At 33.9% G+C, this 19,983-nt stretch overlaps 1 protein-coding gene across 1 annotated transcript in view; it reads left to right on the forward strand.

Annotated features, from left to right (window-relative positions):
- Positions 1–1,927: 1,927 nt before the first annotated feature.
- LOC123656258 (protein halfway) overlaps positions 1,928–19,983 on the forward strand; it is a 54,439-nt gene continuing 36,383 nt past the window's right edge. The window contains exon 1 of the mRNA XM_045591967.1: positions 1,928–2,268. Coding sequence (XP_045447923.1) covers positions 2,242–2,268 — 27 coding nt within the window. The 5' untranslated portion in view covers positions 1,928–2,241. The remainder of the gene's footprint in view (positions 2,269–19,983) is intronic.

Here is a 19,983-nt window from a genome sequence, read left to right on the forward strand (position 1 = left end):
TTGGATGGTTATCCCGCCATCGGTCGGTTTCTTAAGTTCCAAGGTAGTTGTGGAACCTTGTTATCCCTTAGTCGCCTCTTACGACACCCACGGGAAGAGAGGGGGTGGCTAAATTCTTTAGTGCCGTAGCCACACAGCACATACATACAGCACATTTTTTATATCATTTTTCTAGAAATGCTTATAGAAAAAAATAGTATTTGTACAAATATTGCGTCTTTGTGCATCGGTTAAGGCTGAATGGCTTTAGGAATGAGTTCGCCTTTTGCGCAATGTATTGTGTTTAGTTTTAAACTTTACACAAATCAATAAAAATAATAAAGTGGTTATCTTTCTTTGTAAGTCTCCTCACCATGGAGTAAAGTAAGTAAAGCCGTCATTCCTAGGCTGTTACCCAAAATATGTGTTAACCATAAGTGGGAAATTATTTATTATAACAAGACTCTCCTATAGAGAATGAGGCCTTTGCTAAGATGTAAGAAGTAATCAGACTGTTTTAGTTCATTTCGACGATACAGCAGAAATTAATGAATTGATAGACAGATAGAAAATCCGTTGAAATATTATCTATATTTTTATTCATAATATAATTTTTTTATGTCAAAAGTTTAAGTTAGCCGGTATGCCTACGTACCCTGCCTTACAAAATAAAATCATACTAGTGGTCGCCCACTGGTCGAAATTAGAACATAATTAGAAATTTAAATAAAAAAAAAAAAAAAAAAAAAAAACAAGAAAAAGTAATAAAAATAAAGAACCATTTTTAAAAATTTTCAATTTTACTACACAGACTTCAACAAAAGGGTCTAATATACGTGTGTATTTCAAATACATGGTAGTGTGTGTAATGTCTTTTTTATTGATTTAATATATTTCTATGCATAACATTTAAATAATATTACCATTTGCACTCCTTCTCTATATAAACTATAAGTGTACGAAATTTCATACTCCTCCGTCCGCGTAATTATCGTAAAATGGGATACAAAGTTTTTGCTTCACGTATTAATAATAGTGATCCTTTCTTTCATTCATTATTAGGATACAGGCTTAGAATTCTTAAAATTTATAATAATAAGTTCATTTTTTGATTTTTTATAACGGACTGTAATTACATAATTTATCTTAACGAGGTATGTATATACGAGTAGATAACTTTCGCCATGAAGGAGAAATTCTAACGGGAATACGATATTTTACCATCGTTGTTATGTAGGAGTGCGGTAGAGCCCCACCACACTGACTTTTGTATCTAGTGATGTGCGTTATCGATGAAATTAGTTTATTTATATCGAATATATTTATATAAATTAATTTAAATAAATAATAAATTAAATTAACTATACTATTTTATTTAATGATTTATTCTAATGTATTATAATTTATATTATTTTTTAAGAAGAAATAATCTAAATCGCTAATTAGGTAATGCAAATTTATTTTACTTTTTTAAAATATTCTCATTTATAAATTTTAATACATTTATCTTACTCTTACTTTCTTTGTTTAAAGAATTGTTTAAAAAGTATCGTAATTAAAAGAATCTTTTTCGTATCTATTGTGTCTGTTGTTTGAAGGCTTTCATTTTAGGGTTGTTGTTCATGTTGCAATTTAACATCAATACTGTAAAAAATCTAATAACTTTTGCAAGTTTATTTATAGTTATAGATAATCTATAGAGGTCAGCTGCTGACCACCACCGGCGTTATTGCAGCTACACCTCACAAAACATACAAATTCTCAAACGGGAATACCGGATACTAAATCCGTAGCTGCAAGAAATATATCCATCCCGTTTTTACCTACGTAAAAGTTCACCTCTCGCGTTGATAACTGATTTTCTATCTCGTTCTCGCGTGCGGAGTACCGTCATGTTGGCTCTGTAGTTATACGGCTGTAGCGTACGCATCAGTAGCGAACTATTCACTTTTGTGTTTTGCCAAGTTGGAGTCGATCCGAATTAGACTCAGTACATGTGTTCTGTGCGGAGAGCGTCAATAGTGCTGTGATTGTTTTATGAGTCGAAAAGTGCTCGGTGGTTAATTTTTTTTTTTGTGTTAAAAAGTGAAAAATGATACTCCAGCGGAGCGCCGTTTGTGGCGCGAGAATGCGATTATTAGATACCGATAGACTTTGAAAGTTGTAAATAGTTTTTAAAACTAGGCAAGTGTTGTTTCGTATCGAATATTTGTGCATCGTGATTATATTTTTGTGGTATTTACATTGTGCAATAAATTTAAAATGATCGCCAGAGATCGCGTCATCAATGTGAGTAATGTTTTGTTTTGTTTTTGTTTAAGTTGATGGGGACATACCGGATAAAATATATATACGAATAAGAAATAGCATTAAAATACCATGTAGTAGACTGTTATGTATGTTACATTGTACTTTTATATCGTTTTTCCTTAAAGAGCATCATGAATTCGTTGAATTTAAGTGTCTATTCACCTTTTGACTTTAAAAAAATGACAAGTTTATATTAACTAAATTAAATTTAATATAAAAATGAAAGATTAAAGATTTTCATATATTAAGTCAATATAAAAATATTCTTTTTGTATTAGAAAGTGTTTACGAGGAAGTAAATTTCCCATTAGTTAGAGAACATATATTTGATAAAAGCGGAGTTCCAAAACAGGCGGAACCGCAGGGATCATCTACTAAAACAATAAATGGAAAGTATTGCTTATGTGCTTGTTTATTTTTTCTATTTTCCTCGAATACAACAAAGAACTGGCTCGGACCCAGCTTCGACAAAATCGTTTTCGTATTTCTTATTTTATGAGCGACAGTGATTTACTTACTCGTATTTTATGGACTGATGTGTTTTACTATTCAGTAGATAACTGTAAAAAACTATAAATTATCAACATTTTCATAGTATATATGATTAGTCTCACACTAATTTAAATAAAAAAAGCCGTTATAAAACTTTTTAATTGAAATTAAATAAATAACATAATACAGAACCTCTTCATAAATATAACGAAAATGTTTGATTCATTAGTTTATATTGAAGTGATCAAAAATAATCTAATTTACATTATCATCTGCCTTCTTTCATTAATTAATCATCGTTTATAACTGTATGCTATTTTTAAATTACAAATTTAAATATAAAAATTGATTTATCACAAACGTTGACATTTTTTAAAATAAATGTATATTTAATGACACAGAGACGTCATTATTGATTTGTATTCGGAACTTGAAACTAAACTGAGCTGTTCTATTTCTCAATTCAAATAATTATATCACCATTAGAATGACATATTATCCTTTAACATAGGCTATAAAATATCACGCTATGACTGATCAACAGGGCAATGGCTATAAACGACAACGCAAATAATAGCAATCGTGTTGTCTATAGGTATACACCAACAAAACATTAACATATAGGGAACTTTTATCAAGACCTAGTGTCCGGATTAAACATACACACCAGTAGGTATTTGTAACTATAACTTTATTTTTTGTTTACAATTTATTTCAATAAGTTTAGTTCCTCGATGCCGCCTAGATGGCGTTGGTAGATTTATTTAATTTTCTGAATCACGCAAGCACTACATCAACATGTTAATATGTAATCGCTTTCAAGTAAACGATAAAGTTGTGTTATAAGAAAAAAAGTGTTTTATTTCATCGTAATCAGCCTACCAGAGTGTTGTTCATGGTCCTTCGAGCCGGATAGGCAAGGCGTGTTTTTGTGTTATTGCTGCGTCAGTGGTACAGTAGTACCACCAGCTTCGTCACTACTGGCAGTGGATTGCTGTCCAGAACATCCCTACAGCGAGGTGCCACGTGCGGCGCCGAGGCAGTGGAGGAGCCGGGTGTCTACAACCCGGAGGAGAGACGGACGGGAAGCGGCAAGCAGCGGTGAGGTTGCGGAGTGCTAGAGGGCGCCACAGGTGCATTATAGCGAAGATAAGTGAGTGTGTGCGGTGATATATTGTGAGTACATTTTTAAATATTATAAATAGAAGAAATTAACTTGAAAATTGAACCTTATTTCAAAGATTAGTTGAACTTAAAAAATTGAAGATAGTGAATTATACAGTAACTTAGAAGAATATCAATAATTTAAGACTTGTAATAGTTTTAAGTAAATATTGGTCGAGACGGGGAACCTATGCCCGATTTTAGTTAGAATTTAAAGTTAAAAAGACTTGTAAAATTTTGCTCATCTGTTTCTTGGACTTAGAAAAAATTAGATCATAAAAATTTGGACAAAAATAATTTAGTTGTAAAGAGTTGGTGTTCTGTTTTATATTTGATACTACTGTTTTATATTTACCTATAAGTGATTAAATTGTTAAACTAAAAAATTTAAAATGGAGTCGTTTAATGATCTGCAGGAAGACATAAGGACTAAAATGCTAAAAGTTAAGACTAATTTTAAAAAGTCTCCTAAGGATCGTTTGACGGTTGCTTATATTGAAACCAGGCTAGATAACTTGGAACAACAGTGGACTTTGTTTACAGACACTCATGCTAAAATTATAAGCCAGGTTAAGCGAACTGATTTGTATAGTTCAGATTATCACAAAAATAGTGTGTATGATGATGTAGAAGAATTATATGTTCAATTCAAAACTGAGTTAAAAGAAATGTTATATAAATTAAAAGCGCCTGAGTTAGAAGTAAAGTTAAGTTCAAATAGTCAAGGTGAGAGTTCAGCAAGACGTTTCAAGTTGCCGGAAATTAAAATACCTACCTTTTCCGGTAAATACACAGAGTGGCAGACATTCAGGGATTTGTTTTTAGGGCTTGTGCATGAAAACAAGTCACTGGATGATGCCCAAAGATTTTATTATTTAAGGGGACATTTAACCGGGGAAGCCGAACAACTGTTACGCAATATTAAGGTGACGTCGGATAGTTATCAAGTTGCCTGGGAGAAATTAGATAGCATGTATAATAATAAAAGGTTTTTGGCGAACGGCATCTTGAAGCGTCTACTAAGTCAAAAAAGTTTGGTGTCTGAATCAGCATCGGAAATTAAAAACTTAATTTGTACAACTTCAGATTGTTTAGACTCAATAAAAAATATTGGTGTGGATGTTTCATCTTGGGATATCCTGATTATCCACATTATAAGCGCTAAATTAGATAAGGACACGCGAAAAGCATGGGAGTTAAAGGTATCTTCAGATCCGAGTGACGAATTACCCACGTTTCAAGATTTTTCCAATTTTTTAATAGGGCGTTTTAGAGGTCTAGAAAATATCGATTTTAAGGTACATCACAGTGAGAAAAAATTTACTAAATCTTTTCACGTGGTTAAAAATAAACCGATTGTATCGTGTGCGTATTGCAATGCGGATCATAAGATAACTACGTGCAAAAGATTTGGGAAAGAAAGTAATGAGAAACGCCGTGAGTTCGTGTTAGATAAAAACTTATGTTTTATTTGTTTAAATAGCAACCATTCCGCTAAACTATGTAAAAATATTGTCCGATGCCAGGTGTGTAAACGTCGACATCATTCTCTATTACATCCCAGTGGTGATTCTGGTTCTGGTAGTGCTGAAGTTGGGGCGATTCATCAATCAACCTCGTCGACCAGTCGAAGGTCAACGGATGAGGATACTGCCGCAAGCAGTGATAAGTTATCTGTTCCAGCAGAATGTTTAGATAAAACACTTGTGTCTTGTTTTTCGACAGGAAACTGTTCTAAAACGGTTTTATTGACTACAGCTGTGGTGCAAGCTGAGTCGAAGGACGGGACTCATTTCCCAGTTAGGGCTTTATTGGATCAGGGGTCGCAAGGTTCTTTTATTACCGAGGCTATGGTGCAGCGCTTAGGTTTAAAAAGGCTTGCGGTCAAAAACACCATAGTTGGTGTAGGGGGAGACAAAAGTGTGACTTCCAAGTCCACAGTCAAAATCAATTTAAGGTCGAGAGTTGATCCTAGGTTTCAAGTGAAGGTTAATGCGTATGTCTTGAAGTCGGTTACGTCTCTTCTCCCAGTTGCGAAGGCAACTAGGGTAGAATGGGAAAACCTGACTCTGGATGATCTGGCTGATCCCGAGTATCACACGCCTAATAAGATTGATATCTTATTAGGTGCGGAGATATTCAGTCAGATTATTCAAGAAGGCATTAAAAGAAACTTCAACGGATCTCTCTTGGCGCAGGATACTGCTTTTGGTTGGATAATATCTGGCGTCTGTGAGGTAGACAGCACGTCAAATATCCATTCTCACATAACTGTGATGCATTCGTATCTGGAACTGGACAATATGCTGAAGAGGTTTTGGGAACTTGAAGCCGAACCACCTGTAACAAAAAGAATGCTCACAGATGAGGAAATTAAATGTGAGAAATTATTTAAGGATACTACGAAACGGGATGGAGATGGTCGGTTCATCGTAAAACTGCCGTTTCGTACGGCTAACCCGGACTGCATGCGTGGTGAGTTCAGGAAAATAGCTGAAAAAAGATTGAGAAATTTAGAATTTAAATTGCAAAAGAACATTAGGTTAAAAGAGGATTATATACAAGTTATAAGGGAGTATTTAAACTTAAATCATATGGTAAAAGTTACAGATAAAGATAAATTTAAGGAAACAGCTATTTACTTACCACACCACGCAGTAGTCCGAGAAGATAAGGATACTACTAAAGTACGAGTAGTGTTTGATGCCTCCTGTAAGGGAAGCAATGGGAAGTCATTAAATGATGATTTATTGATCGGACCGCCACTGCAAGCCGAACTACGTCATATAATTATGCGCTGGAGACAATATAAGATATGTTTGGTGGCGGATGTGGTGAAAATGTACCGACAAGTGCTGGTAAATCGGGAAGATACTCCATTTCAGAGGATTCTTTGGAGAGATAGTCCTGAAAAGGAGCTTCAAGAGTTTGAATTACTTACCGTGACCTTTGGCACCGCATGTGCTCCATATTTAGCTGTGCGGTCACTGCAAGAGTTAGCCTATAAGGAGTGTCAGAATAAGCCAGAAATCGCTAAAATTATTTTGAATGATTTTTACATGGATGATGTGATGACCGGAAGTGAAACCCTAGAAGATGCTTATAAAATATATAAAGAATTAACCGAAGTGTTAGCGAAAGGAGGGTTTCCGTTGCAGAAATGGAAAAGCAATTCTAAGGAAATATTAGCTAAAATATGGAAAGCAAAGGGTAATAAGGATGAGGAATTAAGGATTAAGGTAGATGATACAACTAAAATATTAGGACTTACCTGGGATCAGCGTGGTGACTTCTTCCGGTACTCTGTAGATCTTGCACCACAAGAGGAACCTGTAACAAAAAGGAAAATTATATCTGATATATCCCGATTATTTGATCCACTCGGATGGTTAGCTCCTTGTATTATAGCAGCAAAAATACTCATACAAAAGCTTTGGTTAGCTGGTATTGGGTGGGATGAGCAAGTTCCTAGTAATTTAATAATTGAATGGAATACTTACCGTAAAAATTTAACTGCCTTACAGAATATTAAAATTCCACGATGGATACACACGTGTAATAAATATAAGCGCGAGTTGTACGGGTTTGCTGACGCTTCGAAGGTGGCTTATGCGGCTGTTGTGTATCTGCGAGTTGTAGATGAAGTGGGAAATGTGTATGTCTCGTTGGTTACATCGAAAACAAAAGTAGCTCCCATAAAGCAGGTGTCTATCCCTAGACTTGAGCTTTGTGGGGCCGTTCTCTTGGCTAAATTGATGATTGAGGTAGCTGAAGTCATGAATGTTGAAAGGAATCAGTTACATGCATTCACTGACAGTGAAGTGGTTTTAGCCTGGCTTAACAATCACCCAAGTCGATGGAAGACCTTCGTGGCTAACCGAGTTTCTGAAATCCTACAGATTTTGGATACACATCATTGGTCCCATGTGACCACTAAGAAGAATCCTGCCGATTGTGCATCACGGGGTATTTCCCCGGCGGAACTATCAGAAATGGCTATATGGTTTGATGGGCCAGAGTTTCTAAAAAATAAGGTAGTTAGGTGTACAAAACCAAAACACCTGGTTACAAATCTTGAGCAGGTTAAAGTTTACACAGCGGTCGTTGACACAACTTTGTGGCAAAGGTTTTCTTCATTCTCGAAGCTTGTTCGTGTGGTCGCCTATTGTCGTCGTTGGTTAAGGTTAAGAAAAGGTTCAGGTAGCATGCCAAGTTTAGGAGCATTGGAGCGACAGGAAATTGAGGATGCGATAAAGGTCTGTATTAAAAAATGTCAAGAAGAAGGGTTCTGGGAAGAATTGGAAGGATTTCGAAAACACGGAATAATAAATAAAAAAAAGAAAAAGTTAAAGACAATAAATATATTTTTAGATTCAGAAGGTATAATTAGAGTCGGCGGCCGGCTAGAAATGTCTTCGCTGTCATTTAACGAGAAATATCCGATTCTCATACCTAAAGAATCTTTTTTGAGTGGACTCTTAATTGCTGATGCTCATCAAAAAACTCTGCACGGAGGGCCACAACTCATGATTACCTATTTGAGATCGAAGTATTGGATTGTGGGTGCAAAGTCTCTAATTAAAAAATACTATCGTAGCTGTGTAACTTGTACGCGTTACTCAAACCGGTCCACATCTCAGCTCATGGGGCAGTTACCTTCCGCGCGTGTTAATCCGAATAAGCCCTTTCTTATAAGCGGAGTCGATTACGCGGGGCCTATTAATATAAGAATTTCAAAAGGTAGGGGTAACAAGTCGTACAAAGGATATATTGCTCTGTTTATTTGCATGTCGACCAGAGCCGTCCATCTTGAAGCTGTTAGCGAGCTGTCCACTCAAGGGTTTATAGCCGCTTTTAAAAGGTTTGTCGCAAGACGAGGTAGGTGTGCAGAGCTATATAGCGATAACGGCACAAATTTTGTAGGCGCTGCTCGACAGTTACTGTGTCTGTTCAACGAAGAGAAAACTAATTTTAAACCTGAACTGGCAGAGTACCTCGCGACCAATGGAACCCAGTGGAATTTTATTCCTCCTCGCGCTCCAAATTTCGGTGGACTATGGGAGGCAGGAATAAAGTCCACAAAGTTCCACCTCAAACGAGTAGTTGGAAACTCTACGTTGACGTATGAGGAGATGGCCACAGTGTTATCTCAAATAGAGGCATGTCTGAATTCGAGGCCGTTGTCTCGTGTAGAGGATCAAACCGAGGTCGTAGTATTGACCCCTGGTCATTTCCTGGTGGGGGAACCACTCATAGTTGTTCCTGATGCAAATTATGAGTCGTCGAATATGTATACTTTGCGAAGATGGCAATTTCACCAGCGAATGATGCAGGACTTTTGGCGTCGATGGTCCCAGGATTACCTTCATCAGTTCCTTCAAAGGCATAAATGGGAATATCAGAACCCAGAACCATCACTGGGTGATGTAGTTTTAGTCAAGGAGGACGATCTACCCCCAGCGCGATGGTTGCTAGGTAAAATCGAACAAAAACATCCGGGACCCGATAATATCACGCGGGTAGTCACAATACGTACCAAAAATTCTTTAATTAAAAGACCTACGTCTAAGGTAGCAATTTTACCTGTAACTAAATAAGTTATTAGTCAAGGGATTCTTCACAATTTGGACTGTTGCATGGTGGGCGGTTTGAAGGACATTTCGCATAATGTCCTTGGTGGGCGGTATGTCCGGATTAAACATACACACCAGTAGGTATTTGTAACTATAACTTTATTTTTTGTTTACAATTTATTTCAATAAGTTTAGTTCCTCGATGCCGCCTAGATGGCGTTGGTAGATTTATTTAATTTTCTGAATCACGCAAGCACTACATCAACATGTTAATATGTAATCGCTTTCAAGTAAACGATAAAGTTGTGTTATAAGAAAAAAAGTGTTTTATTTCATCGTAATCAGCCTACCAGAGTGTTGTTCACCTAGGTATTATGTAACCTGATAAAAAAAAAACCCGGATTATTAAAAATGTATCTTCTGTGTAGAACACACGTGTTTTTTAGTTTTAGCTTAGTTATTAATTATCAAGTAATGTTTTTAGTGGGCAGATGACATAAATAGTGTCGTAATAAAATGCGTCAGCTAAAAATAGAACGTTGACTAGTAATACGCTTATAATATGTTTAAAACTGTTTACATTTTATTATGTTGTTACACTTAGCGTTATTGAGATTTGTATTTTAAGTAGTTGAGCCACTTGTCAGTAAAATTTACAACGTGATTAGTGAAAGATTTGTTAATTATGTGAAAGAGTTTAGTTTTTTGATACAAAGTTTAACACCTTTGTGTGAATTTCGTCAATAATTATTTGCGTAAAATGTTTTTTATGCAATAAAATGAAATTTAAATAAAATATTAACTACAATTAAATGAAATTTGAACAAAAAAAAGTTGGGTAATAATAAGAAATACTAATAAGAAAAACTAGTAAAAATATTATCGTCGATATCGATAATTTCTTTTAGACAAAAGTAAACATCACTACTTAAGAAACAAAATAATGAACGTTATTTGTCGGGGTTTGCATAATTTAATATTATAAAATAAGTTCGTTACGTTAGTTGAAAGAACTCTTACGCGTTTTTGAGCGCGAGAAATGTTTTACTTAATATTTGTATATATTTTTTAGTTTTTAAACTCTAGTTCATGTGTAATTAAAGTCACATAAAAGATCGTGTACATTTTTAAAAACAAGTCATGGGGAAAATACATAAATTAATGATGCTACGTTCCACCAGCGAAAGATTCAATACAAAAATAATGAATTATTTATTTTACATTTGATATAATAATAGAATAATATAATAAAATAAATGCATCAGTCGAACACTACCTGAAACGCAGGTTACATAGCCATTTAGTTGCCCAGCTTAGAAACAGCAGACCGTGTCTGTATGTTAAGAATATTAAATGGATTAATCGACTCGTAAAAAGGAGGAGGCTCTCAATTCGATTGTAATTTTTTAATGTGAGCTACCTCATAACTTTTTAGTGGGTGTATCGATTTTGATGATTCGTTTTGCATCCGAAAGTTTTTTTTTGAAATCTTATTTAAATTTGAGCAAGACATGGAGAGAAATTTTAGATTTATCCCTCAGAATGCGTATTTGTTTTTTTTTTTGTTTGAGAAGAGACAAAGTTATGATACATATGTATGACTCGAATAATTTGTCGTAAAAATAAACTAAATTATAAAATTAGAAATAAAGAACTACGTAATGCTTGTCTTATCGAAGTTCTTAAAGGAATGTCGTGTGTTGAAGATAAACTTTGAAATGTCAAGAGCTATTGCGAAGGACAATTATATGACATTTAGATGTAAGGGAAAAAAGATGGTTAAGGTTTCGGTGTGAATAAAATTATACCAAGCTATTTATTACAAACATTAGTTGTTTTAGCGCGAAATTTTACCCGACGGAAACTGTTTTTTTTTCTGGAACCTTCCTCAATATATCTTAAGACTTATTTGTGGACACCAGTTGTGGATAACGCTATTTGACTGATGACGGTAATCAACAGATAAATTTCCTGGATGTATTATTTTTTATTTATTTATTTCATATGATATTCACCAGAGATATACTTGTATCATCATTACAGCCTATACAGTCCACTGCTGGACATAGGGCTCCACAAGTTTACGCCAAAAATAGCGTGAACTCATGTATGTTGCCCATAGTCACCACGCTGGGCAGGCGGGTTGGTGACCGCAGTACTGGCTTTGTCGCACCGAAGACGCTGCTGCCCGTCTTCGGCCTGTGTATTTCAAAGCCAGTAGTTAGATGGTTATCCCGCCACCGGTCGGCTTTTTAAGTTCCAAGGTGGTAGCGGAACTGTGTTATCCCTTAGTCGCCTCTTACGAGACCCACGGGAAGAGAAGGTGTGGCTATATTCTTTAGTACCGTAGCCACACAGTACATATGTTGTATATATTGTATAGTCATTAATAATTATTATTACACTGTTGTCTATTCCGAGTACAGTTACCATTACACGTGTACACAACATTAGGTAAAATTTGTTCGGTTATAACAATAAATCAATCACCAAGCACATACTATAAATAAAAAATAAACAATTACATTTTTTAGATTAATTACACAAAACAATAAATATGATTCGTTTTTATCATCGAATTTCGCGATATTTATCAGAAATTTCTGTTTAGGCAAATATAAATCTAATAGTTTTACTTATAAGTTTTTATTTATAAGTACTTTTAAATAATTATTATAGTTAACTAACGCCGAGTTGCACGAAACAAAATTAAAATTTAAGTAGAGATTAAACTAATTTAATCACAAGAATTTCATACAATTCTTGCGATTAAATTAGTTTAATCACTACTTAAATTTTAATTTCTTTTCGTGCAACTCGGCGTTAGTTTATTAATTGAGATGAAACAGACCCCAATGGTCTATTCTACCTGCTGAAGTCTATTCAGAACTTATGTGTAAGATAAACTTTTTTTAAGTGAATTATTGTTCAAATCTTTCCAAATCGGATCAGTCGCTCTGTCGTGATGGAGTAACAAACATCCAAACTTCCGCATTCTTACAGTACCTACTAAGATCATTAAAAAATTCTGACATTTACTTGAATTATCCTTGATCTGTCTGGATGCCGGATAAAAGGTGAAACTTATATCTACCATTTCATCATTACAGGAGTACACACACTACTTTATTTTAAGACAATCAGCTAAATAATAATGCTTTCAAGCAGCGCTGTATTCCTTTGATGAGTGAGGTGACCAGAACTCCTGGGTTGGTGGGAGTAGGGGTAGGGTCGGCAACGCGTTTGTAATGCTTCGGGTGTTGTAGGCATCTGGTACGTTAATGGATTACTATCACGTGAGCCGTATACTTGTTTGCCGACCTTGTTGCATAGAAAAAGGAATGCAACGGCTGCTTGGGCGCATACTCAAGAGCTCTTGCCAGGATCTAGGCCAGGAGTAAGGCCTGCAATGTGCTTCCAATGTTCTCCGTGTTTCAAGCGTACATATGCTAGAGCATCAGTTACCACTATCAGCCGGAGTCTATGCTTGTTGGCCACCATAATGGTGTATATGAAAAAAAAGGTTTATTTTAGCTGTAATAGTTACTGGGATTTAACGCATAGTTTTAATCATCAGTCTATCACTAATCATGCTTATTAGAAGTTGAATTTTACACATTCTTGTTGCAGTTTATCTTAGTACTCTATCAATAGGAAGCAAAATCAGAAAGAGATAAATGATCGAAATGATTTGTATGTCAAAGCATAGATAAGGCTCTTAACATGCAATCTTATTGTAAGACATAATTTGAGAACTATTTCCTTATCAATCGGTAGCAGCAGATAAGAGTAGAATGATTGATTGATTCAGCTTGTTATATCCCCTTGCAGGGCTGATAGATCTCTTTTTAAATGTGGAAGGATCAGAGCTTAATCTACTACGGGGTGGCGGATATATTCCCTACTATGTGGAAACCGCGTCTTGGCAAATGCAGTGTGGGAGGTCCTCCGGCCCGTTGGACCCACGATCTACGTAAGATTGTCGGTGTGGGCTGGATGAGGATTGCGGAAAACCGGGATGTCTGGTGCGAACTTGGGGAAGCCTATGTCCAGCGGTGGACTAAAGTAGGCTGAACTGACTAACTCACTGATGTGTAAAGAATGCCGGGACCGAGAGTTTAACGTGCTCTCTGAGGTACGATGGAGATACACACAAGGGCAGACTCCCAGACTGCAAAGAAATATATGTAGAAATTAAATGCGATAATTTCAAAATCACTGGTTCCAATTGAAGTTATTATGTGTTTTGTAGTCTACTTTCCGAGGAAGGTTTAGGCTGTAATAACGCAGGCGAAACCGCGGGGCACAAATAAATGTATAATATAGTGTTAAATAAATAAATAATAACCCATTGTTTGTTGTGTACTTTTTTTTAACATAACTCGTAGTTTCACGAACTACTCACATGTCCGTAGCAAAAAATGTATTTATAGCTGTGAATGTTTATATAAAAAAACGATTATTTAGATAATATTTATAGCTATAAAGTAAACACTGCTAATGTGGAACTAAGCACTAGTTTATATAATATCGAATACAAAAATCGTTAATAGTACCAGACGCGGTTTTATGCGATAAGGTGTTATATCAGTAAAGTTATTTACTTAGGTACCTATATATAGTTATATGTTAGGTATATGTCGATTACATAATGTCTATTGAGCTATCGACGAACGAAAAAAGACTTACTTATCTAGTTACTTAGTTTCTCTCGTGTTTTTAGTTTCGTAACTTCTAATCCTGTGGAAATTTCTAGAAAATAATAGTAATGACCTTTCTATATCTCCATCTATCTGCGTACAACGTTTAGTCACAATAAGTTCATCATTATCATCATTACAGCCTATACAGTCCACTGCTGGACATAGGCCTCCACAAGTTTACGCCACAAATAACGTGAACTCATGTGTTTTGCCCATAGTCACCACGCTGGGCAGGCGGGTTGGTGACCGCAGTACTGGCTTTGTCGCACCGAAGACGCTGCTGCCCGTCTTCGGCCTGTGTATTTCAAAGCCAGCAGTTGGATGGTTATCCCGCCATCGGTCGGCTTCTTAAGTTCCAAGGTGGTTGTGGAACCTTGTTATCCCTTAGTCGCCTCTTACGACACCCACGGGAAGAGAGGGGGTGGCTAAATTCTTTAGTGCCGTAGCCACACAGCACACACAATAAGTTCACGTATTTATATTTTTAGTAAAAACCTCGGCCATTTGTGGTATATTACTATTATATCATTAGCTATTGTAGGTTTATTAAATTCATTATAACATTAATAATAAAATTTACTCGTTATTTAAAGGTTTTAACATCATATAACACATAGAATAAAAGTCATGGTATTCACATGTATAATAAAATCCCACAAACGATTTTGGAATTGTCTCAACATAAATTTAAAGTCTTTATTAAAAAAATAATAATAGATAAAGTTTATTATTCGGTGCAGGATTACATAGTTGATAGAGATGTGTGGACTTAGTTGCGCTGTATTTTATGCAGCATGTCTCTAATTTTGTACTAAAACAACGTTTATATTTTTTTTTTCAAAAGAGTAACTGCGGAGTTTCTTACCGATTCTTCTCTGCAGAATCTACATTGCGAATCGGTGGTAGCTTTACTTCTACAAATATAATAATTTATTTTTAAAGTTTTAATTAGTAAAATGACGATTCGAAAGTGCTCTTGGAGCCTATTTGAATAAAGCTGATTTTGATTTTGATTTTGTTTCTTTTAAATTTGTACGACTCAAATGACATGTTTTAGTTATGTTATAACTGAGATTAATTAGTTTATTTATTTGTTTTATTCATTAATTTTATAACTGAGATAGGGCACAACAGGATATATCGTATTCAAAATATGGAGCAGTCCGACTGGGGAAGTACCTGGAACATACAGAAGATCACAGCTAAATAATACTGCTTTCGAGCAGTGTCGTGTTGTAGTGGCGAGTAAGGCGACCAGAGGTACTGGGGGGATTAGGGGTAGGGTTAACAAAGCGCTTGCGATAATCGCTTACGGTTAGGTGACACCCTCGATTGTTTGCCGACCTAGTTGTACTTATAAAAAAAATCAATTTAATATAACATAAAATCTAAATAGGTATATTATATTATCAGTATACCTCCTTGTTTGAGAAGAAACGGTTATAAATTATTTTCAATTATATTTTAGAATTAGTAATTTTAGTTTGACGTATTTTGTTTACGATGACTAATTTAATTACCGAGAACTTCGCCCGATGAAATACAGACAATTTCATTATGTACATTTTGTGTTTAATAAATTTTATTATAAATGAGGACTGTAAGTAAGTTTTTATATCGGAAATTTACTTTTTTAACGAATTCAAAAAAGTTAGAGGTTCTCAATTAGACTGTATTTTTATGTATTAATTTATACAGTTTTTTTTTGTTTGAGAGCAAATGCAATCCTGACAAATAGAATTGGGGATTTGCAAAAACTCGTCTAATGAGGAAAATTTTAAATTTATTAAATTTTATTTTATGAAATTAATTTATTGAGTTGTAATTAACGGACATTATTTTGAGAAATTTAATGATTAATTTAATTTTAACCAATTATACCTCTGAGGTTTTTATAATCTATCCCATAATTATAAAGAGAAAAGTTTTAATTTTTTGTTTGTTAGTATGTAATAGATAAACTCGAAAAATACCGGAATAATTTTGAAAATTTCAAAAAGAGAATGCTATGCTACTGAGTTATATAGACTATATTTAATAGGACAAAACGAAAACGCCAAAATCGTGAAAACAACGTAGACAAAGCCGCAGTCGCAGAGCTACTTAGCAATATTTTTAATCCAATCTAGCTAGATTTCATCATCATTAAATGTAGCCGTTTAAGTGTGTTGTATGTAACAAGTGGTGTCAGAGTGTAATCGAAAGTTCACTGCGCAATTGAATTAGCTCATTGGATCTTTGACCGATCAAATTATACGTTTACGAGCACTGCACTTGCTCATTTAGCACCATTGTTGACAGCGAGCGATAATAATACAGCAATATATATTTTGTATATGATTTTTTGTTAAATTCCTTATATCTATATTATATCAGTGCTACCGCTATGTATATATTTATTTTAGCCGCGACCCACGGTTTTAGCCGCGTTAATTTGATGAAAAAACTTACTAACATATTATTGTATAGCCTATGACCTTCCTCGGTAAATTGACTATTATTCAATAAAATAATAATTATAATTAAATATAAAATATAATTAAGTTGTTATTTTCTTAAGATTTAATAAATTTATTTATTCTTTCTTAAAATTAAATTTATAATTTAAATTTATAAAATAAATTAATTTTGTACGTTGCGTCTTTATGTCAATTTAGTTAATATTCAGCGATAAAATAATATAAAATGAAACGAAACATACAATACGATAATGCGTTATTTTTCAATTTACTATTTTTTATTGATCAAAGAGTATAGTATAGGAATGTATAGCGTACATAATACATACTCACTCATATCAATCCGTCAGTTATTTTTATATTATGGAAATATAAGATGAATAATAAAATTATGTGATTAAAAAAAATTGATTTCAATTATATCGACAAGTAATACCTACAATGTAGGTAGACGAAAAAATAGAAGATAGATTTATATTAATTTAATAGATAAAATAGAAGAGATGAATGCTGAATGATATCACAATAACATTTTGAATACCTTAGAAATAATATTTTCTGTTATATCAAAAAAAAAAAACATAAATTTAAAACACAATGCAATCTGATTGTTTTTAAAATCATACATTACTTATATATTACATGTATAAATATATAAAAAATATTATATTATATTATATGCGTTTAATTGATTTTTCATTTTTGCTGTTTGTTTTTTTTCAAAGGGGTAATAAATATGACCATTTTGGGTCGAATTATGCGAACACTGTACATTTCATTTTATGTACCTAATAATAATAATAAATAATGATTCTATACCATTTTCAACTAGATTAATAACAAAATAGCGGATTCTTAACCGCTATAGTTGCAAATAGAAAACTAACGGTTTTTGTTTTGATTCAATAAATTTGAAACTAATTTTATTTATAGTAAATTCATTCGATTTGAGGTCGTTGCACTTGCCGGTTATGTTTGTAAACATTGAGATTAAAAAAACCAGTTATTAATCGATTCAAATTTTATTAAGGTTTATTAAATTGCGGCTTTACTGACTGCGACTCTCACACGACCGTGGACCGGTTCCGCAAGGAACCGTCCAAACACTAGATTTAAAAAACAAGAAAAAGTCTGAAATCTATTATTTTGAACCTTCTGTTCCCATATGGAATCTCATGTTTCTGTACGCAACCTCTCTGATGTTTTTTATGAAACAAATTTAAAAAATATCTGTATTTATAAGCACTTTTAAATAATTATTATAGTTAAGTAATGCAGTAGGAATATAGATTTTGTTGTGTGAGAAGAATAATAATAAAAAACTGAATGATTTGTACTTTTGAAAAGCAGTGAATAAAATATGCAACGATCATATACCTACTCGATCGTATATCATACATGAAAGACATTGTAACGAAAACCAAAGATATTGTTTTATTATGGCAATCTTAGTTATAAAAAAAATACGTTTATATACTTATACGGTTATGTGGCATATATCTATGTATTGGTGTATCTGAATAATATATTTAACGTTCATTTTGTATTTAAAAGATTTTTTTTTATGATAACAAATGAATATATATGGATTATGAGTATCAAAACAAAGATTTCATTAACTTGATTTACTTTGTCACAATCTACTGCTATACCTTTTTTTATGCGTGGAAATGTGTTACCCAAGCCCGGCCGCTGTCCCCAGCGACTGGGATATGTGGGACTCCTGCCGGCTCCCTGGCAGTCTACCCACTAAAACGACACGGTGTCCACCTTCGTCGCCTGTGCTGGGGTCGCAGGAAATCGAATTCTTCTGCAAACCCCGGCGGCTCCACTGCTATACCTAGAGCGGCCTAAGTTTGCATCAAATATCCCGGTTACAAAAATAAAATATAATGTTTTGATAATAATAAATAAGACTCACTACTTAAAATTATTAATGTCTGAATTTATTAAAATTTGGTTGTCAACTTCTGACAAACCAGGCCGCTTTCGTACCTTATGATTCATTTCTATATGTATAGGTACCATTTTCCTAAGATGTAAAATATCTACGAGAATTTTCGTGTACTAAGAAGTGTCTTATATATTACAAATATTTTAATTACTTTAACAGCAATTTACAGTACTTAATTTAGAGATAATGGAAGGAGTACATACAAACATAATATTTATACCACATTGCTATGATCGTTACAATTACAGTTCGCTAGATATTGCTTAGTTTTGAATACTATTATTATAATACATAACATATTGTCATTACAAAAATTATAATAATATTCTTAGAATTAGTAATTTAATTATTAAATTTATCTCCAATAGGTAATTTGAGAAGATTTTGATGTTATTTTTCTTGTGTTATTACATCCGTTGATGCTCACGTCCTGCTCTATTGCTTTGCACCTTTACGTGAATTTTTAAAGCCTGTTATGTTCTTCGTAACCTACCTGAGTTAAAAGAGGGAAAAGTCGAGACATTAGGAATTGATGTTTTACTTTATTGTCGACAAATAAAAAAATATTAATTTTTCTTTAGGCATTCAAACTTCAAAGAAAACGATTTGTCAAAGGTTTACACTATTTTGTCATTGACATTCTTAAAAACTTTACTCAAAAATATATTTTGTGTTTCCGCTAACGAGCAGTGGAGTAGCGTGATGGATTAAGCTCCGATCCTTCTCTAACACGGAGAAAGAGGCCTATGACCAGCAGTGGGATCTAAAGGAGTATAGTATTATTGACGCATCAATTGAATTTTCATATTGAATCTATAAATAAGAATATTATATATTACTAGCTGATCCCGCAAACGTTGTTTTGCCATATATTTTATTAACCTTCTTATCCCTCCCCCCTTATAATTTGGGGGTATGAAAAATAGATGTTGTTTGATTCTCAGACCTACCCGATATGCACACAAAATTTCATGAGAATTGATCAAGCCGTTTCGAAGGAGTTTAAACGTTTAACTACAAACACCGCGACACGAGAATTTTATATATTAGATTCCGAGCTATAACCAATAAAATGTCACGAAAATGATCTTAACAGTAACATTCAAGTTTATAATTCATTTTATATAACAGTAAAGTATAAATTAAAAATATATTCGCATAACTGAGTAAAACAGACGCCTAGTTATCTTAAGTAATGTAAGTAAATAGTTGATAGCGGCTTTAAAGTCAATAGACGACGCGCTCGGAGACACGACCTCGTTCTTAAATTGTTGAAAACAATTTTTATTCATTATAATTAAATCATTATTATATTAGTGAACCGGAAAACGATTAAAACATGAATGATG

The sequence above is a fragment of the Melitaea cinxia genome, chromosome 9 (genome assembly GCF_905220565.1).
Source record: "Melitaea cinxia chromosome 9, ilMelCinx1.1, whole genome shotgun sequence".
Lineage (NCBI taxonomy): Eukaryota > Metazoa > Arthropoda > Insecta > Lepidoptera > Nymphalidae > Melitaea > Melitaea cinxia.